Here is a 27975-nt window from a genome sequence, read left to right as displayed (position 1 = left end):
TTGACGTTGTTGAACTAGCCAACCCGCCACGTGCGTGGCGGGTTGGCCGCCCTCGGTTGGACGCCCTTGGCTCGATCGATGCGTGCAGCTATAGTGCGCCGCAGTCTGGAACTCCCATCATGCCACCGCTACCTTCAAGGGTGCCTGTGAACAGAGTGCACGTGGTCTGGGGTAGCGGAGTTTGATATATGCATTTTACGTCCAACCCTGTCCGAAATAAAAAATTAAATATGCATGCGATTTTTTAGATAATATAGAGAGTGTTCGATATACGCAATAATTCGATATATCCGTATTCAGTATATCAAGGTTTGACTGTATTGCACACAGTCAATTTCCAAGCACCAACAAGATGTGGCTTTGGATTGGATGACTTATGGACATCCAACTTCTGCAGGCACCGTGAGATCTACAGCAGAGCCGCACCGGCGCCAGATCAGTTATTTGCCGGTCAATTAGCTCAGCCGAGGCATTTGTGTGTACAGTCGCCGACCGTTTATTCGGACTTCACGGGGACTGCGAAAATGTCCGAATAAACGGGTGTCTGAAAAAGCAGATTAAGAAAAAAAAAATGAAATCCTTTATTTCCACGCACTTATTCGGGCTCGGCAGTAGACTTGGAAGAAATCGTAAATGCGCCGTTGCACGCTGTTCCGTTTACGCGCAATCAGATAAGCCTGAATCTCGGAGAGGGTCGTACGGTCACTATAGGCGGCTGAAAGCACAGTCACTGCTTGTACATGCTCCGCATGCGACGGCAGCGTAGCACATGGTGCGTCATCTTCATCGTCCGGCGGTGCAGCAGAAACCCGACGAATGATCTCGCCGTCGTCGAGTTCTGCACATGTCAATACAGCAGTGTCAGCACCTATGAAACTGTCAAATGAGACGGTGTCCGGAATGGCAATGCAACCGCTACGCAGGTCTCGGCAGAACATTTTCCGCGTCAGTAGGGAGCACATCAGAAGGCGACAAATCTTAGGCCTCCCGGTACCCGCTTGCCGGCATTCCCCAGCACAGTCTGCGCGGGCACTGTCGGCGCCATTAGACAATTGACGCGACGTTTCCGCATGCCGCGTTGGATCACCGAAACCTCGACACAGCACACAACGCAAACACCACCGTGCCGACACCAGTCGCACAAACGAAAAACGAAAAACGTGCTCGCAGCGTCGTTCGCGAAGAAACAAATCAGCTGCTGGATTGTCTTGGCATGGCTTACTAAGCTGAAACCGGAACTGCTGTAGAGCCACTCTATCGAACCAGGCAGAAACGATGATGATGAGCGGGGATTTCCAGTAGCACCACTTTGTGGGGCAGCAGAAAGGCTCCGTTCAAAACAAAAATGGCGTTCAGCAAGTCGAACCATGCACCGGTCAGGGTCAGTGCATGGTGCTCTCGATCAAGTTGGCTCAAGGAGTGTCCGAAAAATCAGACGAGAGGTTGCAAGGTGTCTGAAGTTTCGGCAGTTGTTATACATTATGGTCTATGGGGAGAATGGCAGTGCCGCGAAGCTGACCGAATAATCGGGCATGTCCGAATTTTTGGAGTCCGGAAAATCGGTCGACGACTGTACTGCCGTTCACGAAGGCACAAAGATAGACTACAGTTTGTTTATGACACAAAAGTGTAACTAATAGAATAGTTATGTTGAAATTGCACCTGTTCTGCAAAGCAGCGCCCAGTACTAAAATGCACATGTGATTGGGAGCTCCGATGCGAGAGCATTTAAGGGGGGACGCGGGGATCAGATAGCGAAAATCTCCAAAAAGATCGATTTTTGGCAACGACGCGTTTCGGTATCTGCAATGCCTAATCTACATTGTATCAAAATGGTTTGACTGAAAACGCGCTAAAAGTGGCCGAAAAAAATTAATTTATCAGTGCGTAGGGCGAGAAAACGGCTTAAAATCGCGTAAAATCATCGCAGTTCGCGGAGCCCTAACTCGTCTTTCCCGCCACCGAACGCCGCCATCTTGGTATCGTTCGAAAGCTCGAAGTTTCGCCATTCCGTTTCTGAATTCTTCGGTCGTCGCCATCTTGTAACAAACACACAAACACAAAAGAAGCGCGGGTCTGCTAGAGGCGGTCACACGGGCCCTGCGATGAAAGCGGGCCTCCGATTGGTTGCCGTACTGAAAGGCGTCTCGCCATTGGTTGCTGCTGCAGCAGCGGGGAAGCTGGCAACCATGGCGGACCGCAGTTGTCTGCTTTGAAAACCACGCCGACGTCTTTCTTCGTTTGACACTCGCAGAATTCGGATTTATGAAAACTCCCAGGTCAGCGATGGATCGTCGCTCGTTCGAAAAGAACTTTTAAATGAAGCATGCCTTCGGAAAACGGAAGCGCAAGCCTCCTACGGTGAGAGCAAGACGGCGGCCAGCGGGGGAAGCGGAGAACCCGACTGAACACGCGGATAACGTGCCGCGTTATCTTGCACCGTGCGATTCCAGCAGCGAAGCCGACAATCGCACTGTGAGATCGACATTTATAACCAAGCCACCGGAAGACGTGCCAACGGAGGCTCTCGCACCTGTGCGTACGGCCGCGCGAGTCGGCAAGCGAGCCCGCGTTGTTGGAGGCGACGCGGGTCGAAGGTCTCCATCGCCGGCAGAGCCGGTGTGCGTTTCCGATGCATCGTGCGACAGGGACACGCAGCCTGCAAGTGAGCCCCAACCGTCGACGAGCTACATACTGTATGGTGACTCAAGGCTCACCAGACGAATCGTCGCACGATTCAGACGCGCCTCGAGCCGCGTTTTGTGTCAGCGGTGACTGCAGAAGCGCAGGCATGCAGCGTTCGCGACTCCCTTCGCGCAGTGTCCGCGACTGAGCGGAAGCAGCAGTGCCAAGAACAAATTTCGGCCCCTTGTGACTGTGAGTTCATTATTATGCCTGTTTCCGCGATGAACTCTTTGATCGCTAAAACTCTGTGCCCAAGATGCCAACAGCGTTCTGTGGGTGTACACTGCGATACCAGGCTCGGTCTGGCAGTGAAAATGGTGGTCATGCACTACTCCAGACGGCGCAAGAAAAGGATAAATAACGCCTGAAGAAGGCATCCAAAGCCCACCAAACAATGAGGCAACGGTGTAAGAAGATGCCTGACAGCAATGATTTAAAATATTACAGCCCTGGTGCTTTTTAATAAATTTGCAGTGCTTTTAAAACTTTGCAGCCAGTTTTCTCAATTGCATTTTTTTAGTCCATCACCTCGCTCGTGGAAAGCGTAGCACAACAATGGCTGGACCGATTTTGGCCCAGTTTGTTTTGCTGTGATCCACAAGCTGTGCTTTATTTAAAGACAGTCTTGAAATGTTTCTTTATCTTTCCATTATTTAATTATTTCACAATTACTACATGGCTTCATGCAGAGAAGCACAGTCATGTGCATATTATGTTGAGCAAAAAATTATTAGCGCACTAAAAAAAAATCGAACACTGTCTTGATGTAGATTAGACATCTGGGCAAACATGCAAAGTATTCCCAGCTCCCTATCATGTTTCGTTACTGTGCCAGGCTTTCCACAAGCAAGGAACTTATAAATTCTTATAAAACAAAAACTAATTAAGATATCCTAATGAAATTTTAGATTTGTCTCTTTATTGCAATGTGCAGCGTGTGTGCCAAATTGCAGCCCTTTCTGTCAAGAAACAAAAAAGTTAGTTCTGATCCCCTCCTCCCCCCTTAACCCGCTGACGAACACCACACGCCAATCATCTCGGCTGTGTTTGCTCTTTCCAGCCTCAGTGTAGAGGAAAGGTGAGTTGATTAAAGCACAACATAATTGTGCAAACATTTTTCATGTTTAAAAAAAGTGCTCTAGTGAGGAGCTGCGGCGGAATTGCAAGCACTGTTGGCAGCGGCAGCCAGCATGGAGACCTGGCTCGATCCGCAGCTGTCATCACAGTCGTACGTTGTTGAACGGTGCTCCGTTGTGCAGTGTTTGTCACATGCACGGTAACATGCTTTATTTGACAATGTTCATGTAACAAAGCAGCGTTGTGAAAAGATGTTGGTTTTGTTTTGTACCTCCTGACTATGACTACCATGATTCTGATGCTGATGACGAGATGCTTGCCATTAGCAGACAAATTCTGCAACTGCGAGCTCCTCAACGTCGCCGGTATTTGAGCCCATGAGATCATGTGTCCGGTCCTTTGTGACTGCCGAGGCATGGTCCTCGTTTCTTATCATTTTGGGCACGCGTTTTGAGGTGGCGTTTAAATTGATCACAATGACGCCAGCAGTAATTATACGTCACGGAGCATTTATGGTTTCATTCCGTGGTTATCAGACACAGACCTACTTTAAAGCATTGTCACAAACATAAATTTGGCTGTCAGTGGTCCTTTAAGCTCTGCTCACAGACATTCGGTCAAATGTGTTGTGTTGCATGTGCAGTATCTGCAAACTGGCCTCTAAAATGCACTAATTTGCTGGACGCATTGGCTAACTGTTCTTTGTGATAAGCCAAGCTCGTTCAAATGTTTGCTGCCTGACACAAGGAGACCAAGAAAGCTGCTGCTCAGTTCCTTTACTGTACAAAGAGTGCAGGGCTTGCATTTTTGCTGAGTGAACTTGATCGGACATATTTTCAAAGAGTATGGTTTTAATTGTGCATATATTTTCTCTGAATTCGGTACATTCAAGGGACAACTGTGTCGCACTACACTATATGGTTATCAAGTTTAGCGATGTTGGCAAGTGGCATTGTAAAACTGCTGTATGGACATAGCTAGTGAGCTTGTGTAGTACTGTAATCTGCACTTAACAATAGCATGATGAATTTTGAAATTCAGGTCACAGAAAGCTGCAAAGAAGAGCAAGTCTGAGGAAAAGGCAAAGAAGAAGCGGAAAGCTGAAGACAGTGATTATGAAGACGATATAAAGGTGTGCATTCTTTTTTTTCTTGTGCAGTATAACGCATGTATTGAAACACACTGAGAAAAGATTGAAAACAGTTAGGCTTGACATAGTTTTTGGAATACAGTTAACCCGCTGAGGGTCTATGACGTAAAAATACGGCACCACAAGCAAGTCCAAAAATGCTCGATGCCATATATTCATGGCGCCGTCTGTACGTTTTAAGAGCGCGAATTTCTGAACTTTTTCTTTTCTGTCATGTGCTGGCACTATGGAATACAAGGAATTTTTTTTGTGCGTCTCCCTCTCTCGTTTTTTTTTTTTTGCATGGTTTGTTTTAAAGCTAGTTTGCTCCCACGTGTCTATATACTATTGCTCGCGCATTGGTATGCGCGTGGGCGACGGTTTGGGTTTTGTTCCGCGGGCTGTTTCGGCTTCTTTCGCTTGCAAAACTGATCGCTATATTGTTACTAATCGTTCAAAGGGCTACCGTTTGTTTCTTGCTCGTTTAGTGCTCACAAGGGTGTGCATAGGAAGGATGTCGCCGTGCTTGCGTTTCCGTTGCTGTCTCTTGGGGGTGCACTCGCGAAAACTAATTGTCTCTAGATGGTGATAAGATGAAAATTTGAAGTTTGTTACACGTTTTGCTTTTTCTACGGGCACATAACCACACAGTTTTCTTGAGTGCGCGCACCTTTGCAGTTCGATTACGCTATGGACGTAAATATTAGTGTAAGAGCAGGAACAGCTGAGAGTTGTGAAATATTCTCGTGCGTATATTTTCAAAGCCTTGAACTATGTGTATAACAATGCATCAAATTTTTAATTATAAGTTTATTTCCTTTTTTATTGTTACTCATGAATGAAGAGTACACATATACCAACGCAAATTATTTTTTTCTCGCTTTACAGATATATTTTTTCGAAATAAGTCCCTAAGAATTGGAATTTGCAATAAAAAAAAATCGACCCTGGGCAGTCGCATATCGCAAAAAAATTTAACACTCAAAGGGTTAAACCTTGCAGTAACGAAATTAGTGGGAAACTAAACAAAAAATAGCTTTCGTGAGAATTTTGTTGTTGCGAATTGAGACAGCACTGATAGGTAATGCGTCACAGAATGAAACCGCGTCCGCTATCGACGCGATCATGGACAGCAACCTTGCAGTTCTAAAGGCAAGCGGGCGACGCACCTACCAAGTCAAAATCAAACTACTGCTTGCTGCAACAAGTGCTGACGAAAGCGCGGTAGCTATCGACACGATCATGGATGGCGACTACGCAGTTTTGAAGGCATGCGGCTGTCAATGTGGACTCAACTGCTTCGTTTTGGTTGGACGCTGGTACCATTTTAGCTCTTTTGTGTTGTGCATTTGTGGTGTTCTGCACTCGCTGAGCTACAGTACTAGAAGTCGGTGTACATGCTAGCAGCACCAATCTAGAAAAGAGAGAAATGCGCATGGTGGAAAGTTATGGCATCCGAGATTGAAACGAAAAGCTTAGGCGCACTGCCGTTTTTTGGAGGCTGGGGGTTGATTTATTGCGCAGTTCACCCATTTCTGTTACGCACTGGGATGTGCTTTTTAGCACTTGGGGCATGGGTAATGGAAGTTCCTTGGATCGAGTGCACCTTGTGTTCGCCGTTTTAGCCACATGGTGAGCGCAAAATCGGGGAAAATTTATCAGTGGCTCACGGAACCTCGAGGAGGGACCTGTGGAACCCACTTTGAGAATCCATGTTCTAGTCTGTGCTGCAAGCATGTTTGCTTGCAACGGACATTGAAACATGCCTGTTGTGAAGTTGTTCAATGTGCACTTTTCTCCTCTCCAGTTTATTCTTCTGCGAAGTTCTATGGGTAGTGCTGTAGGAGTTCAGTGTCGTCGCCTCGTAGTCTGGCATCATACAGATGGTCGCTCTCTAGCCTACACTGTCAGTGCGTTTTGTAACGGGTAGCTGACCTACACTACCGGGGCAGCACACGGAGGCTAAGCCGGCCCACGCCGTCGTCCAAGCTTTCTTTACGAGGGTTGCCTTTTTTGGGAAGAATACGAGATCGGGAGGATGAGGAATGGAACAAAGGGTTTATTGAGAATGGAAAAGCAAGCTCATTTATGTGTACAGTCAAACCCCGTTACAACGAACACCACATTAACGAACATTTCAGATTAACGAACTTTTATGAAATCCCGTGCCGACTGCTTATAGTTTCAATGTAAAAATATTTCACTACTACGAACTTCAGAATAACGAACATTTCAGAATAACGATCGTTATTTAATTTCCGTGTCATCTTAACAACACCTCAGTACTACGAACTCATATCCCGAAATGCGAGGATTCTTAGATTTCAGTGTATCCGTCACGGCAGTCGGAGCTCTAAGCTAGCAGACGACGCAGCGCGAAGAGCGGGCCGCCTTGCAACTTGCTTCCCGCAAAAACCTGAGATGGCGCGGAAGGAGAAAGATGCGGGCGGGGACTTTTTTTTTTCCTTCTCCGTTGTGGAGGCAACGACGCACCAGGTTTTGTGAGTGGAGAGGCGGGGAGCATGGGCTCGTAAAACCTGAGACGGTGCGGCAGAAGAAAAAAAAAGTAGTAATTAACGCTGAAGTGGGCCTTTTTTTTTCCTGTTGCGGCGGTGACGACGCATCACGTTTTTCTTGTTTTCTCAGTTGTTCGCCTGCTGTCACCTGTATCAGGCCTGTCCATCTTGTTTTCCTTCTGGTTATATTATTGTGTTAGAAGTGCGTGCCGGCGTTCGCGTTGCCATGAGCTCAACAACTCTAACCACGGCGAAGAAGCGAAAGCAGTTTTCTTTGAGCGAGAGAGTAGAGATTCTTCGCGAGATAGAAGACGGGAAGAAACAATCCGTCGTGGCTAAAGAACGTGGAGTGGCGCGGTCGACGATCGCGACGAATCTCAAGGATAAGGAGAAAATCTTTAAGCACCAGCAAGAATCTTGCTGCACGTTACGGCAGCACCCGAAGACCGCGACGAGTCCGTGTCGGCCACAGATGCGTTGGACTGCTTGCAAAAACTCCGCATATTTATAGCCAAAAGCGGCACAGCGACCGAAGGCGTGCATAAGAATGCGGACGGTCTGGAATCGTTCGTGCTGCAGAGTCTGTGCTGCACCCGTCGGAAGACGATCACGGACTATTTCAAATAAATGTGCCTTGTCTGACGATCACGTGTGCATTGTGTGAGAAACGAGTTCAAGGAGGTACGGTTTCAAAGGTAGGACGCTTGCGTTACTGAAATGCTATTGTTATGGCTAATTTTTGGGCTTTCACTATAACGACCTTTCAGAATAACGAACATTTTCCCGTGGTCCCCTGAAGTTCGTTGTACCGAGATTTCACTGTAGAATGTGTGATGCTTGTACTGGAGGGAGCACGAAGTGCAGTACAGTTCTTGTAGCATGAGCTGCAGGTCAAACCAGACTACCATGAAATTCCAAGCTAGCTCCCCTACCTGTCCTAGTGCCCCCCCCCCCCCCCCCACCTCCACTTTTGAGTGATTTGAAATTGGCACCAACTATCGAGCAAGTGCCTCCTCCCTTTCTTTACCCTGTTTACCGCTTTGTGCATTTTCACCAAACCACTCGTCTACAGCTTTTTGGACAACTTTTTACGAAATTGTATGTTAAAGGGACACTAAAAGTTAATATTAAGTCAACAAAGACTGTTGAAATACCATCCCAGAAACCTCGAAATGCTTGTTTCATGCGAAGAAGAGACTTATTTTAAGAGAGAATGCACTTTGAAGCATCCGTGCACCTCTGGAGCAGTTCAAATCGCCCGCCCTCCGATCGAGGAGTGGCGACTTCATGGTCTCATGGTGACGTTGCGCCGTCGATGAGTAAAACGGCGCCCGCAGATGGCGCTACGGCTTTTCTGCACAAAACGCAAATGCGTGGCCAGAAGCAGCCAAGACAGAGCCGACAGCAGCGCGAAAACTCCTGCGGAGCTTCTACTTAGCTCTTGCCGCTTCAGGCATACTCAATGTGTCGGGATTTTCGACTGGCGACAGCCGACAGCACAGTTCCGCTGCTGAAAGCGTCTGCGCAGTTGGCGCTTGCTGCAGAAGATTGGAAGTTTGATGCTCGTACAAGTCGCATATCACGCTTCCGCGCGCCGAACATCTGCACTGTCTTGGGCTTTGTTGCCGGCATTGCGTGCAGCAAAGAACTAGCAAAGAAAAAAAAAGCTGAGAAAATAATCTACAAGATAGTGCAAGGTGATGAGCAGCTCGCAAGCTCATGTTGAGGCGGACGGAGCAAGGGGCAACAACGACGCGAGCGCGGCGGGCACGGCATCAAAAGGAGCAGCTGCCGCCGCCCGCGCAGCAGCGAATGGCAGGCGCGCTTTAGCCCACGGTATTTGAACACACTGCTCCGGCCAATCAGCGCATCGCATCGCGGGAAAACACCAGTAGCACCTCAACTGCGCCGACGATGCCATTTTGCAAGGCGGCAAAACAGAGACAAAGAGTTCACGGTCAAAATGACACCAAGATGGCACGGGCAGGCCGCATTGGCCGGGAATGGCGCGAGCGTGAAGTTTGACTTCATTTCGGCATTTGTGCGTGTTTTGTGGGCCGCGGTGGCCTCAAAAGTAGCATTTTTTTGGGGTACATTGCGGTTGAATTAAGTGCTGATAATTGCAGAACAGGTAGTTTATGAGACATACAACCCAAAAATATGGTTTTTCAAAAATCGTCTTTTTTGCGATTTTTCGGTTTTCGAGGGCCGTGTCCCCGCTTAAGTTGACTGGTATTCCATCTTCTCCTGTTGCTTTTCCCCGTTTCATGTCTTGCAAGGCCCTTCTAACTTCATCACTAGTTATAGAAGGAGCCTCTGTAACCTGTTCATTACTATTGCGAATGGAAGTATCATGGCTGCTTTGGGTACTGTACAGTTCAATGTAGAATTCTTGTGCTGCATTTACTATACCTTCGAGATGGCTGATGATCTTGCCCTGCTTTTCTTTCAGTGCATATTTCTTGGTGTGTCCTGTGCCAGGTTTCTTTCTGATTTCAGGCTGCTTCCATTTTTTATGCCTTCTTCAGTCTTTCTCACATTATAGTTTTGAATATCACTTATTTTCGCCTTGTTGATCGATTTTGACAGTTCCGCGAATTCTATCTTTTGGTTTGGATACTTTCATTCTTTGTCATTTCTTTATTAGGTCCTTTGTTAGGAGAGCTTGCCTACTGGTTGCCTTGGTGCCTTACCTCCCACTTCAATTGCTGCCTGTAAAGCCAGCCTAGTTTCATTCATTAGCTCTATGTCATCGTCTCTCTGTTCTAAGGCTGCATATTTGTTTGCAAGTAACAGCCTGAATTTGTCTGCTTTTACCCTTACTGCCTCTAGGATGACCTGTTTCTTCTTGACCAATTTTGCTATTTCTCTCTTCAAATTGAGGTGAATCCTGGCCTTCACTAACCTATGATCACTGCACTTCATCCTACCTATCACTTATACATCCTGCACTGTGCTGGGATCAGCAGAAAGTATGAAGTCAATTTAATTTTTTGTTTCACTGTTAGGGCTTTTCCAGGTCCACTTTCTGTTGCTACGCTTCCTGAAAAAGGTGTTCATTATTCGAAGCTTATTCCTTTCTACAAATTCTACCAGCATCTCTCCTCTAGCGTTACTAGAATTGACATCGTAGTTGCCAATTGCTTGTTCACCAGCCTGCTTTTCCCCTACTTTTGCATTTAAGTCGCCCATTACTACAGTATACTGAGTTTGCACTTTTGTCATTGCTAATTCAACATCTTCATAAAACTGATCTACTTCCTCATCATCGTGACTGGATGTTGGAGTGTGGGCTTGTACTACCTTTAAGCTATACCTCTTAAGTTTGATTATAACTACAGCTACCCTCTCATTAATCCTTTAGAACTTGCCAATGTTGGCTGCCATGTCCTTATGGATTAGGAATGCAATCCCGTATTGCTTCTTATCTGGGAGACCTCTATAGAGTCGAGATAAATGTTCAGTGACTACACATGCAAAGCCCTCCTACTTCTCAAACCTCTTTGGGTGGAGAAGATGGATACAATGTACCTTTCTGCACAAGTCATGACTGACCATTATTGCAAGCATCAACTGTAAACCTTCACAAATACTACAAAAAATGTGGTCCTTTTCTGTCAGCTGTATGGTATGAGGTACATTGAAAACAATTTTCTCAGTTGGTTTCAAATTGATATTTCGGACTTCGTAGGACCCAAAAATTGTGTGAAAGAAAAGCACACGGCACAGGAGGGAAAAAAAGGTTTATTAGGCTTATAGCTGTTGTCCTGAATTATGCTACACATGAAGCCGACATGTTTCTATTTGCACAAAAGTCTCATAATGCCCGTACAGTAAAACCTTGATAATTCAATTTCGCAGGACTGAGAAAAATGTCAGAAATAACTGAATGTCAAAATATCGAGAATATCGGTAAAGGAAATAAACAAATGCATACGACGGCAACCCGCTTTCATTTACTGAACGAATCCTCAAATCCCATTTCCATTTTGCACAAAAGTAGTGTGAAAGCTGGAATTGACATCTTGGTGACTGATTAGTGCTCACAGCATTAGACGAAGGCCTCGTGACTTCACAGCACGGCCACCGCACGCTTTTTGATCTGAGATGCGCACTTCACTGCTGCGCGCACATCGTGATTACTTCTTTGCCAATGAACTGGTCGCAAACAGATGATCATCGTTAGTAGGCAGCGCTTTTCATCTATGACAGCAAAAAAATGCTGTGTTTGTAACGTAGTGCTCACAGCCGTTGCACTGAGTGATAACGAAATAGTTTGCCACAACCGCTGCAGACGAAACTGTGGTCGCTATTGATGCAATCGTTTAATTAATGGGGTCGAATTTGCTATGTTTTACTGTGTACACTTGACAAGAATGTTACTGCATTTGCTATTTCCTCTGATTGTCACCTGAGTCTCTTTAGGACTACTGCACAACTTGCCACTCACTTCATTCGTGGGTGCCGCATACAGTTCAGCTTAGTTGTCCTCACGCGCACTGACCTTCGAATCTTGTAATGGTAGGTCAATGACAGGTTGTGCATTAAGGGGAGAGGAGGGGATCAGAATTAACTTTTTTGTTTCTTGACAGAAAGGGCTGAAATTTGGCACACACACTGCACATTGCAATAAAGAGACAAATCTAAAATTTCATTAGGATATCTTAATCAGTTTTTGTTTTATAAGGATTTATAAGTTCCTTGCTTGTGGAAAGCCTGGCACAGTATCGAAACATGATAGGGAGCTGGGAATACTTCGCGTGTTTGCCCAGGTGTCTAATCTACATCAAGACAGTGTTCGATGTTTTGTTTTTTAGTGCGCTAATAATGTTTTGCTCAACATAACATGCACGTGACTGTGCTTCACTGCATGGAGCCATGTAGTAATTGTGAAATAATTAAATAATGGAAAGATAAAGAAACATTTCACAAGATAAAGAAACATAAAGTACAGCACAGCTTGTGGATCACAGCAAAACAAACTGGGCCAAAATCAGTCTAGCCATTGCTGTGCTACGCTTTCCACGAGCAAGGTGATTGACAAAAAAAAAATGCAATTGAGAAAACTGGCTGCAAAGTTTTAAAAGCACTGCAAATTTATTACAAAGCACCAGGGCTGTAATATTTTGAATCATTGGTGTCAGACATCTTCTTACACCTTTGACTCATTGTTTGGTGTGCTTTGGATGCCTTCTTCAGGCGTTCTTTATCCTTTTCTTGCGCCACCTGGTGTAGTGCATGGCCACCATTTTCACTACCAGACCGAGCCTGGTATCGCAGTGTACACCCACAGAACGCTGTTGGCATCTTGGGCACAGAGTTCTAGCGATCAGAGTTCATCACGGAAACAGGCATAATAATGAACTCACAGTCACAAGGGGCCGAAATTTGTTCTTGGCATTGCTGCTTCCGCTTAGTCGCGGACACTGCGCGAAGGGAGTCGCGAACACTGCATGCCTGCGCTTCTGCAATCACCGCTGACACAAAACGCGGCTCGAGGCGCGTCTGAATCGTGCGAAATTCGTCTGGTGAGCCTTGAGTCACCATACAATATGTAGCTCATCGACAGTTGGGGCTCACTCGCAGGCTGCGTGTCCCTGTCGCACGATGCATCGGAAAAGCACACAGTCTCTGGCGGCGATGGAGACCTTCGACCCGCGTCGCCTCCAACAACGCGATCTCGGTTGCTGACTCGCGTGGCCGTACGCACAGGTGTGAGAGCTTCCGTTGGCACATCTTCCGGTGGCTTGGTATCAGTGTCGATGTCACAGGGCGATTGTCGGCTTCACTGCTGGAATCGCACGGTGCAAGATAACGCGGCACGTTATCCGCTTGTTCAGTCGTGTTCTCCACTTCCCCCCGTTGGTCACCGTCTTTTTCTCGCCGTAGGAGGCTTGCGCTTCCGTTTTCCGAAGGCATGTTTCATTTAAAAGTTCTTTTCAAATGAGCGACGATCCATCACTGACCTGGGAGCTTTCATAAATCCGAATTCTGCGAGTGTCAAAGGAAGAAAGAAGCCGGCGTGGTTTTCAAAGCAGACAACTGCGGTCCGCTGTGGCTGCCAGCTTGCCCGCTGCTGCAGCAGCAACCAATGGCGAGACGCCTTTCAGCACGGCAACCAATCCGAGGCCCGCTTTCATCGCAGGGCCCGTGTGACCGCCTCTAGCAGACCCGCGCTTCTTTTGTGTTTGTGTGTTTGTTACGAGATGGCGACGACCGAAGAATTCAGAAACGGAATGGCGAAACTTCGAGCTTTCGAACGATACCAAGATGGCGGCGTTCGGTGGCGGAAAGACGAGTTAGGGCTCTGCGAACTGCGGTGATTTTACGCGATTTAAAGCTGTTTTCTCGCCCTACGCACTGATAAATTAATTTTTTTCGGGTACTCTTAGTGCGTTTTCAGTCAAACCATTTTGATACAATGTAGATTAGGCATTGCAGATACCGAAACACGTCGTTGCCAAAAATTGATCTTTTTTGGGATTTTCGCGATCTGATCCCCGCGTCCCCCCTTAAGGCCTCTGCCTTGTCCGCTGTATCAGCGCCCTCATTTGTGGTGTCCGGCTCATCAGCGATGTGCTCTTCCAGAGCGGAAAACCCAACGTGCTTAACCCAATGGTGGAACTGTTGCTGCATGCTGCTACGAAAGCCTGATTTTTGCAAAAATTGCTCCATGTCTATTTCAGAACAGATTCTGGTGGCCTGATGGTAGTGAATGTGAATGAAAGCACAACTTGTGCTCAGCATGCATTTGCGCATGGCAGCACATCAGTATATCCGGTCACAAATCGGCATCTGTTTGCTGGGCCTGAGTTGGCAAAACAAGCGAACACAGTGGGCTGTTGCTTTGTTTGTTTGTTTGAGAAAAAAAGAATTCCAGCTTGATGCTATAAGATTTAATGCATCTGCTGCTCGATGCTAGATAACACAGTACTTGGACTTCAGGACACTAAAGTTTTTGAAAGCAAGGTTTTCTTTGGCGAGTTTAAATCAATTTGGGATTCGTCTAGTCAAATTGGACGATTTGAGGCTTTCTAGTGCACATAGGACAATGAAAAAATTGTCAAAATGTAGCATGGAACAAAAAAGATGCATCTATGCAAAGCAGTATTAATGTGTAATTAGCACAGAAAAGCCAAAATGAAACCCTGATGTGCTTGTCTAAAACCGGAACAGGACATGTGGCTTTACTCAACAAAAAACGGGGGCCGGTCCTGTAGGTAGTGCAGTCTAAAAAAGTGAAGTAAATAAAAGTAATGTTGAAGTAAAAGGTCCATATGTAAGAGTAAGATAATACCAAAGCAGGATATGGTGATGTGTTTGAAGTTAAAATGCTTTAACAGTGGTTGACATTAGAAAGGCAGTCTTCTGGGGGAGCCTCCGTTCCCTCCTGAATACAGTGAAACCTCGTTAAACCGTAGTCGGCCGGAGCTGGGAAAAAGTACGTACTAAACGGTAGTACTGTTTAAGCGAAATAGCATGAGATCGCCTACTTACCTGTCGAAAACGGAACTCGGAGAGAGTGCGATGAAAGGGAAAAAAAACATGCAGTATTTATTCACTTCGCGGGACGTAAGTGTTATTTTCGTTTGATGTCGCGATGGCCTAGCACGACGACAGCGGCCTCAAACTTTCTGAAGCTGCGTGCCAGCTTCTCAGCCAGCCCCCATACCCCCCTCCTCTCGGCAAACACTCGCACGGCAGATTCCTCGTTGGCGTTACGTCCGTGCACGCGCGCAGTAGTGCTGCATAAGTCCCGGGGCGCCTTTTTCATTGCCGGGTGCCGGAGTTCGGAAAACTTTTCATTTGGAATAGTTACGTTATCGCGCCCCTGTTCTCCTTGCGACGATCGCATTCATGAGGCTGACGTAACACGCAGCTTCTGCCACTGTTGGGCCTGAATAGCCCGTGCTGTCGCTTTCCGTGTCGTCCTCATCACTGTCGCTAGTTGACACTTCGGCAACAACAGCGGCAACGATGATGAAAAGTCGAACCTCGTAGCCGACATCTCTTCGCGGTCGCAGCAGCGCTGCCGAGCAACTTCGCATTCCAAATGCCACACACTGTAGTCAACAGCAGATCCATGTCGCGGGCCAGCGCCGACTTCTTCGTGTCACGTTCGGTAGCACGGACGATGTCTAATTTTTCTTCTATGCTGAGCACCCGGTGTCTTTTTTATCCTAGCTTCGGCATGACGCGAGTCCTCGCTTGCACGACGCCGCAACGCTCTCTGGCACGGCGTCCATGCGGCGTCGAAATGATGTTGATGTTGATGCGGCTTCACGTGCAAACGCACAGGGCGCTTGGAGGCCGTTGTACCGATCTCTGAGGCTTGTTGTTCTGCCGGGCCGCCCGATGGAGACGACGCACCGCCGTGTTCGCGCGACGAAAAGTGGAAACGCTACGTTTTAACCGATGCGTACGCAATAGGCTGGTGCGGTTTATGCGGATACAAAATACATTATGTTCAATGGCCGCTGAGTCGGGGAATTGACTTTACTACTTTTAAACCGAAACTACTGTTTAAGCGGGTACGGTTTAACGAGGTTTTACTGTAACATGAAAAAACAAAAGCTGAACTGCATGGCACATTACTGCGTCCCAGGAGGTGTCAGGATTGGGGGCTCAATCCCATCGTCCGTGGTCCTTTGCCAAGATTGGAGTACGGCATGAATTCGAAGGTAGCTGGCCCATGCCGTCGTCCAACTTATTTACGCTGAGATCGTTGATGAAGTGAAGAACTGCTTCTCATCGAGAACGAGGAAAAGGGTTTATTTACAGAAATTAACTCAGTCTAACATGACTGCTTGAGAAAAAGAGTATTAGTCCAACAGGACTGCATGAGAGAAGTGAACCAGTCTAACATGACTGCTCAAGAGAAGTGTGTCCTCAGCATTCGCACAACCACAGTTTTTATACACTCGATCCGCCGTTCCTACGACGCGGCGACTGTTCGTTTACACATCACCAACTCGCAGCTGCTCTGAAGATCAGTTTACGTACACAAAGGCAACCGCGCTCTGTACACAGAGGCAACCGCGCGGGGTGCCGTTCCGGGAAACTATCGTTGCCGATCGAGCGTCGCTCGTTGTTCCGCGCCACTCCGAACCGTGAGAAGCACAAAAATACGTCGTCCCCACGGCGGCTTGTCCAGGCGTGTCAAATCAGCTCCGCGTTGGGGAACTCTGGAATCATTGTCCACGCACCGAACTCGTCCCGTCACAATGTCGAAGGGGCTGGAGGAAGGCGGCGGATTCCAGCGCAAAGGCCGCTTCTTTGAACGCCTCCCAGCTGCAGCGACGGAGAGGGAGAGGTGCGCGTCTTGCACCCCTTGTCGTAATCGGGTGGCAAGGTGGCAATCTTGTTGCGCAACTCGCCATTCTTGACAGAGGCCTTCTCTTTCTTGATATCTACCATTAAGTCGTGTTTTCTCTTCTTTGCAAAATGAAAGTTCAGTAGAGTCTGAGCAACTTGGCTGAACAAATGCCAATGGTCATTCCACTTCATAAAGTGTACTCCCCGATAGATAAGTTAAGCCTGCTGACAACTGAAAGTGTGGATGCTGCCCCTCTGGAAAGACTGGATGAGTTCTAGCAGATTTGTAGCTAATGTTGCCTGAAGGGAAGAGGAACTACACCTTGCTGTACACATAACGTGTGGATGTTGAGTGTGGCATTAGTGCAAATAGATGCAGCTTTTCAAAGCTAGCATCAAGACTCTGCTCTGTGTTGTTGTATTCAGAGAAGTTCGGGCAGGATTTAAGAAAATATTTCCTGTACCTACGACGTGATCAAAGCAGTGAAGAATTCTGCGCAAGCGACAGCTTGAATGACGGATTAAAAAAAAGGCTTCAGCGCTCTCACATGTAAAGAAATCGGCGGATGATGTCTATGGTAGACTAGGCACTTTAGCAGAAGAGAGACTGCAAATCCATGAAGATGCTTAGAATGCCCAACTACACATGGCAAAGGAAATTAGGCAATCTTTTTTTTTTTTTTTATTGAGTGGTCAGGTTCTTTTCCAGGACATATGTCGGAGGCACTTGCAAACCAAGAAACATTTGGAACATAACAAAGGTGTCAACAGTTATTACTTGCTTATGTGGTGCTTTTGCGAACTTACAGGGCTTATGTGTAAATAAGTATATTTTTATTTTATGCCAGGTCCTTGATTGCATTATTTTGCTTTTTATATTGTTTGAGTCAACTGAAATGGTGTGGGGCCCTAGATAGTCTTTGCACCTTGTGTAGTGATCTAAAAGTATGTGCTACAAAAACCAATACGTCAGTTACAAACACACATTTTTTTCTACTACAGAACTACTCCAGAAGGCCTGTTCCACCACTGTTTGCCCCCCTTTACCTCCCATAGCAAGCTGAGATTGTCCACACATTTTGCACATGATCAAAAGGGCCAATTTATCTTGCCAAAGGCAATCCGAGAACAGTGAGTTGTGTAAAAGCTTTGTTGCTGGTTTTGTCCTTGAGGTTCAGCAGTCTTGTTAAATTGGTTTGATCTGGTATGTTAATGTTCTTATTTATTTGTGTTTTTTGGTCGCGTTTTCAGATTGCCAAGAAAGCTGCAGCTCCTAAACCTAAGAAGGTTAAAGCTGAAGTTAAAGCTGAGCCAAGAACAGAGGAGGGCAGCCCTAAGAAGAAAGGCAAAGCCAAGAAGGAAGAAGAAGTGGAAGTATGGAAATGGTACGTGTTGTGGTACTGCTACTGTATTTATTCATCTAAGGATCTAAGGTCAACGCCACCTCCACTTTGGAGCTTGAAAATTAAAAAAATTAAAAAAAATTCTACACCTATGATATTTCCTAATGCGATATTTGACTGCAGCTCTATTCAGTGGAACCCCACTATTGCATTTTCCCGGCTACTACGTCGTGTTTTTGTGGTCCTGACCTAAATTTATATTCCGTTGACCCCTTGGGGAAAAACAAATTGCTTAGACGCATGCTGCTGCAAATGCTTGTGCCATGTACCGCATTGAAAGTACACTGATAGCCTGACGCCAGTGTGGTGCTGAAAACGTGTATACGACGCAAGACTGCAACTTGTCTTTAAAAGAGCGGCCTGGGCTTTGTCCGGACGTCCTGAGTGGCCTGGAATGCACCATGAGCTACGTAGTTGCCGCCTTTCATTGATGGCTAACCTGCCGTGGTTGCTTAGTGGCTATGGTGTTGGACTGCAAAGCACATGGTCACTGGATCGAATCCTGGTTATGTTGACCACATTTCGATGGAGGCGAAATGTGAAAATACCGGTGTGCTTAGATTTAGGTGCACATTAAAGAGCCCTGGGTGGTCCAAATTTCCGGAGTCCCCACTACGGCGTATCTCATAAACGAATTGTAGTTTTGGTATGTAAAACCCAGGGTGTCTACCAACCAGGAAAACCGGTAATTCTCAGGGATCTTTAGTGGTCTGGAAAAACTCGGGGAAAACTCAGGGATTTTGTGCCTCTATCAGGGAAAATTAGCTGTAATTTTATTGAAAGGGTTGAAAGTCGCGGTAATGCTGGCTCGAGTAACAGACAGGAATCGTAACGAATCGTCTTTGACGCCCTGTTGTCGGCTGGAGGAGTTGTCAGTGTAGAGTCAACGACCGACTTTCCGGATTATCGATAATTTGGATGGCTTCGCGGCACCACCACGTACCCCATAGAGTCAATGTATCAGAACGTCTGAAATTTCGGATGCAAGAACTCTTTGCTGTCCGGTTTTCCGGACGTTCTGCATGACCGCAGGTCCGAAACAGCATTAATCAAAGCCACCACCGCTGTCATTTTGATTGCCTTGCCGCCTCGAACCGGCGCTATCGCACGCAGATCTGCTGGCAGCCGTAGCCACCATTGTGGCAACGCTACGCCTAGCTGCTTCGACGTTGACTATTAAGCTTCTTGCCGTTCGGTGCCGTGTTTCTTCATTTCTCCGCTGTCAGCAATGATTTTGGCTTAAAGCTCGGAAGGCACGGCGCATTCCATAATGCTGGTTCCTGAAAGTTAGTTTCGCCTCAGTACAGTTGTGTGACGCGGTGAAGCATTAGCAAAAGTATTGTGGTGATGCTTAACAAGCATAGGAAGGGTCAATTGTCACGGGACACAGTATGTATTCCTTCCCAGCATTACGTCCCATGGCACACGGAGAGTCCGTTTTCGTTAAACTATAGGCTGCGGCGAGCTCGCAGCGTGGTCGGCGTGGACTGTGAGAAGTGACGAGCCTTTTCGCACTGGCAACAGGGCATAAAAAAAGTGTGAATCGACGCAAAACTCGGTCTAGAAACGTGCTTCGCCACAGCCAGGGCTCAATACGACCCAAGCTGGCACGACCCAGATGTCGTTTCCCGCACTGCCACCAGGCGCCGCTACTATACCTCAAACTCCAGCGCAAGACGCCCATAAGCTGGTACTTCATTCTATGACGCAAACTTCGACGCTCGTCGCCATGGGCCCTGACACCGACAGATTGGCTCGTGATGGTGGGCTCAACTTCAGCGATTTGAGCACCGACGAGTGCGACCTGCTGCTGAGGGCTCGCGCTGCCGGCGTCGTTGCGTACTACGACGGCGGCCTCGACACCGGCTCTCCGGAGCGGGAAAGCAACGAGGGCTTCCCACGACATCACATGGACGTGGCATTCTCGCTGCTTGTTCCAAATGAAAGTTTCGCAAGCCAGCAGAACCCTCACAGCGCGACGTGATAACGAAACTACTGAAACTCCAAAGCGTGCGCGGCGCAGAGTCAAGTGAAAACGAAACCTTTCGAACACCCATATTACTGAAGGGTAACGTCAAAATGTTATTTTTTCCTAGAATCGAATAGACTTAGACAAGTAGCATTTTTTTCCGTCTTATAATCGAATGAAATGATATTTTTAATACAAGTAGTTGAGTATTAGTAACACAAATTATGAGGAGTCCTTTCGTCATCGGGCTAGTACCGGAATGTCGCTGGGGGGTCTCAAATCGTGTCATGCATTTACCTCAATTTCTCGGTTACTAAAGCTCTGTTCGCGATTATATTGACGCCTTAGACGTTCTAGAACATTGCTCTACCACTTTAACTTGAGTTTTTGGTAACCTTTAGTGTCCCTTTAACCCTTTCGGCCCTGAAATTTTTTTGTCACACTGATATTTTTTCTACCATGTTATTCCGGTTCTTTGCCGCATAAGAAACCGAAATTTATGAAAAAAATGTTTGTGTTTAGTCTCATGTAATGTCTGCGATCATGTCCTCAAATGAGGACATGAGGGCCCAGTGGGTGTAGAAGAGACAAAAGTGGATCTTTTGTAACAGTTTATTTTCCATGTTACAAACCTACTTCAAGCAGTAAATGTTACTAATCTTGAGGCTGCAGTGTCGCCTGCATATTCTGGGATGTTTTAGAAGCCAAAGAAGCCGACCCGTCAATGAAGACGGGTCGGCATCTTTTAGTTCTGAGTTCACGCGATGTGTGCGCGTGGAGCCAGATGCGCTGCTGGCACTTCCTTCCTGACGTAAATTTTCTGTTGTTTCGTTTGTTATCTCTATTTACCAATACTTGAGATACTAGCAATATGCCATTTTCAGTGATGGCTTCCAGTATAAGTGCAGATGGGGGTATTTACCGACTCCCATTAGCAAGTGTATAGAAATAAGATTCCTTTTTTCTTCTTCATTCGTTTGGACCAGTTTTCCTTCTTTCAACACAAAATACAAGTTTGTTTTGTTATCCAGCTCAACAAACACGTTCTATGGCACGTAGCGCGAAAAATATTCGTCCCGAAGTGGCAGCTCGTCAAGACAATGCTCATTTTCGTCAAAAACTCCACTAAAATCAGCAGGTGGTTTGTCAAAGGCTCTTCTGGACTATGACATTTCATTAAACGGTTGCTCTTCATCTGATTATCCAGAAGTTTCCGACAAATTGAGGACGCCGTCATCGCTTCCTGTTTCTTCAGGAATGAAGTCGTCATCTTCGTCATATTCTTCATTCTCCCCAACGTCTGATAAATTTTCATTATCAAGTTGGGCGAACATTTCATCTGCGTCTTCGAGTGGCATAAATCCAGACCTGCAGGCCCTAGTCGCTGAGTAGAAGTAGTAAGGTTTCATTCCGGCGCCTGAAAAAGAAACAGAAGTCGCTTTACTTCAAGGCGAAACCCTAGCCCAACATGCGATACGCGGCACCCACTCAGCCCTCGTGTACTCAAATGAGTACACACATTATTATGCATGTGGTGACTAAACTACGCATACGTGTGGGATGTTTTAAATAATTATATATCCTATAGGGAGTTAAAAACATTCTCCCAAATCCTCAATTCGCCAGTAACAGCACCTCACAAGTAAAAAAAAAAAGAAAACCCACTTACTTGGTCCAGCTTCGACGTTCTCGTCTTTCATATTTGTTCTTTCTTGCCGGTGCACTGGCAAACACGAGTGCACGAGAACTGATGTCCTTGGCGATGGAGATGCCTGCTGAGTTATTTGGGTTTCTGTTTTTGTTTCGTTTTTCTGTTTATCGCGCAACCCATGGCTTTAATGTCTTGTCCTCATTTGAGGACACCAGGGCCGAAAGGGTTAAGAGCAGTAAAAGACATGCATTTATTTTGTCGGACTGCCTGATTTTTCGGAAGTTTTCGCGGCCCCTAGGGGGTATGAAAAATTTTACGTTGACTGTAAATTGACCAAGAGTATGCTTCAAATAGTCCGTAGTGCGAACCCGCGACAAAAGGAGCACGAGAACAGAAAGGATCATCGCATTGAAGAATGAATGGGGAATGAAGTATGCGAGCGCTTCTTTGAAGGAGCCTGAGCCCAAAGAACACTCTTGGCTGACACCGAGATGCAGGTGTTCCTCATACAAACCAAAATAAACTCTTTAAAGTGAAACACAACACTGAGGCGTCGTGCGCGGGCTGAGAGTATGTCAGGACAGTTGAGGTTGACTTGCGAGCTGTTGAGAGAGACTCTCAATTGTGACAAAATTCGGACCTCATACCACTGAGCTTGCTATCAGTTGGTATAAATAGCTCATATTCGAAAATATTTGCTTCTGTATGCATCTCCTTTTTATTTGTATTTGAAAATGTCTGACTCAATTTGCAATTTCTTTCAAAGACATTTTATTTGCTGTGCATTTTACTAACCCCCTCCCTTCTATTCTTTTTTTGAATAACATAAACACTATTCTTTAGTATTCAAATTGGATTAAGTTGGTTCCTTTAAAAAAAATTTTCATATGCTTACTAAAGAGTGACAGCATTGGGCGATATGTTTCCAGCCCGTCTTGACATAGAACATAGTTCTGCATCACTCAGGGAATTTGGAAATGTCAACTTGGTAGACACCCTGAAAAACCCATAACCAAATTTTTTTCATTTATGGCTAGCAGATTCAACAATTATTTTCTATCCATGAAATGCACAACCAGCGTGCACTCAACATGGACGCAGGTTCACAAATCACCCGGTGAAAGCCCCGGCACCCTACGAAAACGTTTCCAGTTGCCTGTGGCAGAGGGCAGCACAGGAAAAATGAAAAAGATGGATGGAGACTGGTAGGGGAGAGGGGAAAACAGTGGCGACAGCGCCTGCGCACGTGGCCCGTGATTTTGTGGTTATAATGTCATGCGTTGGAGGTGCTGGCGGGGCTGCAGCAGCGGTTGTGGCAGATGCATGGGAGGTGTGGTGACCGCGGCAACGCTCGTGTCCGTCTAGTGTGGTGCCGTACGGAAAAAAATTTGATTTCGTAATGTATGCAGCCTTAAACAGATTCGCCGGCAATCCATCCCCATATGAACGTTGCAGTCTCACAAATTTTTTTCCATGGTCCCTTTAAAAAAGTATCTGTGGGGTTCTACTTTAAGTGTTTTCATTTTGCGATATATTGTGATACACAACGGACAATCTGTCTCGTGTGGCATGTTGCAAATGGAGTGGAGTGTGGCGTGTGACTGCTTCTCTAATCTGGAGATCGCAGGATGCTATGTATGGGTGACACATGGGTGCGATTCACAGCAGTGGCTGCAGACAGACCTCCCAGACAATGCGCGCTACTGTCGTCGCACTAGGCTTTTTCACGCTTTCACCATACCCTTTTCCTACGCTTTCTGCCTCATGGTTCCGCTGCACCCTCCTCTTCAGCTTTCCCCCTTGCGTCTTTCATCCCACGCTGCGCTCTGCATTTGCTCTTTCATCCTTCGCTGTGCTCGTTCACTCGGGTTAAACCGACGCAAATGCTTGCCGCAGAAACGGGCACTTAAGTGCATACCTGCCAACCCTTCCGATCCGCTTGGAGATTCCCGATATTTTACTGAACTTTCCGATGGTACGATCACTGTCTTATATCTCCCTAAAAAGTTGTCTCTGTTCGCGCCATAATTTGCAAAACCGGCACCGCGGAATCTGCAGCCACATCGTAATCGTCAGCATCACCAACAACAGCTGCACTAGCGCCATCGGTATCATCAACTGAGCAGCCGACTACGGTGCCTAGTAAGCCGACCAAAGCCAGAGCCAATGCATGCATTTGTGCAATGCAATGCATGTGCATGTGCATGTGCATGCATGTGCAATGCATGTGCATGTGCTTGTGCATGCAATGCATGTGCAATGCAATGTGCAATGCATTTTGTGCATGCTTCTTCCATGGTGCATTGTTACTGCTGTTTATGTGTATGATTAGTGTTGGCTGGGCCGTGTGTGTGGTGCACCATCTAAAGTTAGAAACCTCGTGTGCTTGATGCCATGGCACTATCAAAGCTCAAGAAAAGGTATTTGCAGAAGTTTTTCCGATCTTACACTTCTGAATTTCTGTGCTTTATGGCATCAAGAAAAGAGGAACATATTGCATTTTGTACAATGTGTGGATGCAACGTCAGCGTGCCTCACTGTGGCAAAGGCGACTTCAAATTGCACGTTTCTACGGCGAAGCATCAGAGCTATGTTCGCACTGCTGAGCAGCAAGACAACATAGTGAACTTTCTCCGGAACAACTGCGACGACAGTGTCATACCTGTTTACGAGATTCTTCGCCGAACACAACTTACCCCTTAGTGTCAGTGACCACGTTAGGCCTCTTCTACGAAAAATGTTTCCGAAATGTGACGAGGCGAAGCATTATGGATGTGGACGCAACTCTGAAGAATGTGGACTTGAAATTTATTTCACAGGCATCGCTTTCGAGTCATCGTTTCTTTATTCAGTTTCCATAAGCTGCTGCCCTGAGATTCCAATGAATCTCCTAAAGATGCTTTAGATGCTCTCGAAGCTGAGTTTGCCACTCTACAGGCGTGTACAGTTTTCTAGAGGACATTCTGAATGAAGAAAGGTGGGATGTGCAGTGGTCTATGGTTGGAAAAATGAAAAACACTGATGGAAAACATGTTTCACCGAGTTGCTAAGGTGATGCTGGATTTAATCGTGATACCACATAGCTACACAGTGTGGGAGAGTATCTTTAGCATGGCACAAAAAACGAGGACTGAATTCCGCTCATCGATGTTTCACACAACCTTCCAACACCTGCTGCTAGTAAGTCAGGTGGGCCGTCAGTCAGGACCATGTTTTGAGCAAAGCTACTCTGACAAATTTTTGAAGTGAGCACAGTCTGCTACTGCAATGTCCCTGCAAAAGGACTCGACGAACACTGCCTGAAAGTTTGAATGAACCCCCCCCCCCCCCAGTTCCACCGGAAGTTGAAACAGTAAATGCACCGTCCCTCTGCCCCCATTGGCGCGAATAAAAAGTCTACAATACAAAGTGCTGCGCTCCAAAAAGTTGAGCTAATTGTAATGCGCGTGCTTGCATGCTGGTCAATTTCCACAAGCCACTACTAGATGGCGCTGGTCCTCCTGCTGAGGATGGCAATATCATCACGGTATCCTGCACTCAACACCAAAACCAAACCGGAGCTTTGGCCACTTCGGTCACACACTCGTTAGGCTTAGCCAGCGAGTGTGGCGAGGGGCAAGTATTTATGAAAAATATTGCATTGGACATTGGCAGTTGAACCACTGAGCTAGTTGACCAAGTGCGTAAAACGAAGTTAGGGTCCACATGCAATCATCTGGTAACTACCGCAATTGCCTACCAAATTTATGTGAATGCTTACTGGATGAAACTATGCTAGAGTGCGGGCATAAAGCCAATAAAGCTCCTAACTGGTTTTGTTCAGCGCAGCTTAAATTGACAGTGACAAGAATTGAGTTGTGTTTGCAGTATCTGCATTGTGCAACAACCCCGTACATTGGCCTGCGTGATGGGTTAACACGAAAAACGCCAATGGGCTTGGCCATCACGAAATCTATTTTAATGGAGCACAACGCAACAAGTGACTGTAAATTACTTTTCTACTGTGCTGGCACTCTAATATACAAAATCATTTTACCATTGCCGTCTACTTTTTGCAGACTGCCTGATTGTTCAGACATTTTTTGCAGCATTGTTCCCGTCGGAGAAATCAGTCTGAGGCTAAATGTGCTCATAGTCAGCCGCAACTGGTTGTGGTGTTTTGCTTGGCAGTCTGTGTGCAGTTTGAGGCTTCATTGAGTGGCTATAAGCCAGCCTAGGCCTGCACCTAATGAGAATTCCGGGGGAAGAAATGAGGGCCTTACAAAAGTAAATATGCTATTTTGTGACTGAAGTCATTGTTAAAAGGAGTGTGTTGAGGGGAAAAGGCCATTTAAATGTGGGGGCATTGCTAAGCTGTGTTTGATGCTGATGCAGGTGGGAAGAGGAGAAGCAAAATGATGGAAAGAAATGGCACACACTAGAACACAAGGGACCAGTGTTTGCACCACCATATGAGCCTCTGCCAGACAATGTGCGCTTCTACTATGATGGTAAGCAATGCTTTCTCGAAAAAGCGAAATCTGTTTGGAATAAGTTGAGATTGAAGTTAAAGAAAACTGCTGTATGGTGATGGTGTGGTGACTGCATTTATGACTCATTTAGTGGATAGTGAGGGGATCCTGTGATAGTCGAATGCCGCTAGCATATATGCTCCAGTATTTGCTTGTTCATGCCACCAGACATCAAACCATTTGTGCTGGCAGCAAGATTGAAGTCTAGTGGTGTTGTGGCTAATAGTGGTGATCAGGCTTTAATGACCTGGCAAACAGTACAAGGGGTATGCTTTTGAATGTGAGTTGCATGCGCTGGTTTTACAAAGCAAAATTTTAATGCATAATGGCAGTAAAGGTATTTGTTCATTTATGTATGCCTTCCGAGACTAAAAAGTCATGTTCACCCCTTAAAGGTCAGTCGAGCTTCTGGCTAAACCGCATCCAGCAAGTACGCAACATGAACTGTGGCCAGGGTCCTCCTAATTTAAATTATTTGCATATCTAACAAAACTCCCGAATATTTAAGTTCACAAATATGGGCTCCTTTTACGATTTTAGGAAGGTTGCATCAAGTTTTCCGAAAAATAAAGTTTACAGAAATGTTTCACTAGCAGATTTTTAAAACTTTCTGCTGAAAGTTAAAAAATGTTAATGAAAGTCTTCTGATATTGAAAGGATGCCAGGGGTACTTGCTTCAAGCAAATCAGACAAGTTCCTAAAGCAGGTGCAATTAGCAACAGCAAAGTCACTAAAAAAGTCACTGTAGTTAAAAAACAATATTTTCCTCATCAGTCTCTGCTGTTCCAAGTTTGCTGCTGCTTGTGTTCTGCTTCCAAAGTAAATGATTTTTAATAAAGTATGTATGCATCACTCAAAAGGCATATGGTCAGAGCAAGCTCCTCCCCCGCTCTCTGTGTGTCGTGACTGCGGGATTTTATAAATTTTAATGTTCGCAAATTGGCAGGTATATATTTGCGCAGCTATAGCACAAAAAGCCGTCTTCAATAAAATTTGCAATGAAGTGTGGATGTGTGAATATATAAAACTTTTAAATTTTTAATGGACTGGATATCGTATTCAATTTGATCCTTAAATTAGTCACTTAAGCTTTATATGATAATGCACGACTGTGTATACCCCAAAGAGCCCAGAGTTTGCTGAAAAAAAAAAAAAACTGCTTAGTTATTCCTAATTGTCCCATTGTGCTTTTAGTAAAGCATATTATATAAAATGCAGTGTGAGAACAGACTTTCCAATGTTGTGAATACAAGGACGTGAAAATTGTTTAATATCTATGTTGAAATGGCTATACATTATTTTCGAGCTATTAGATGATTACATTTTATTTAATTTGATTTAAACGACTATTCGCACACCCCTACAATTAAGTGTTTAGCTGCAGATTTGGTTTCATTGAATCGAGATACAGTTGTATCGTACAATACACAGCAGTGTTAGTTGTTAACTTGCAAGTTATGACAACGGATGCACACTCCTAGGTGAACTTTCAATTTTGCCATAATATTTAACTTTTACAGGTTTTTTTTTTTTTTTCGCCATATGCAACCACCCAGGATCGTTTTTTTATTGCAGATTTCAGTTCTTCAGAGGGACCTATTCAAAAAAAAAAAAACCCCATAATTTTTCTAGGGTGGCCGTAAAGTGAGAAAAACATATTTTGCATTTGTATATATGTAGTGTTTATTCATGAATAACAATAAAAATAATAAATAAACT

General features: G+C 45.8%; 1 protein-coding gene across 1 annotated transcript in view; it reads left to right on the top strand.

Moving 5' to 3' along the window:
- The window catches only part of LOC139049835 (DNA topoisomerase I, mitochondrial-like), a 110743-nt gene that overhangs the window by 31405 nt on the left and 51363 nt on the right, over positions 1-27975 (top strand). The window contains exons 7-9 of the mRNA XM_070525658.1: positions 4804-4894; positions 17974-18107; positions 26120-26235. Coding sequence (XP_070381759.1) covers positions 4804-4894; positions 17974-18107; positions 26120-26235 — 341 coding nt within the window. The remainder of the gene's footprint in view (positions 1-4803; positions 4895-17973; positions 18108-26119; positions 26236-27975) is intronic.

The sequence above is a fragment of the Dermacentor albipictus genome, chromosome 1 (assembly GCF_038994185.2).
Source record: "Dermacentor albipictus isolate Rhodes 1998 colony chromosome 1, USDA_Dalb.pri_finalv2, whole genome shotgun sequence".
NCBI lineage: Eukaryota > Metazoa > Arthropoda > Arachnida > Ixodida > Ixodidae > Dermacentor > Dermacentor albipictus.
This window is presented reverse-complemented; position numbering and strand designations above follow the sequence as displayed.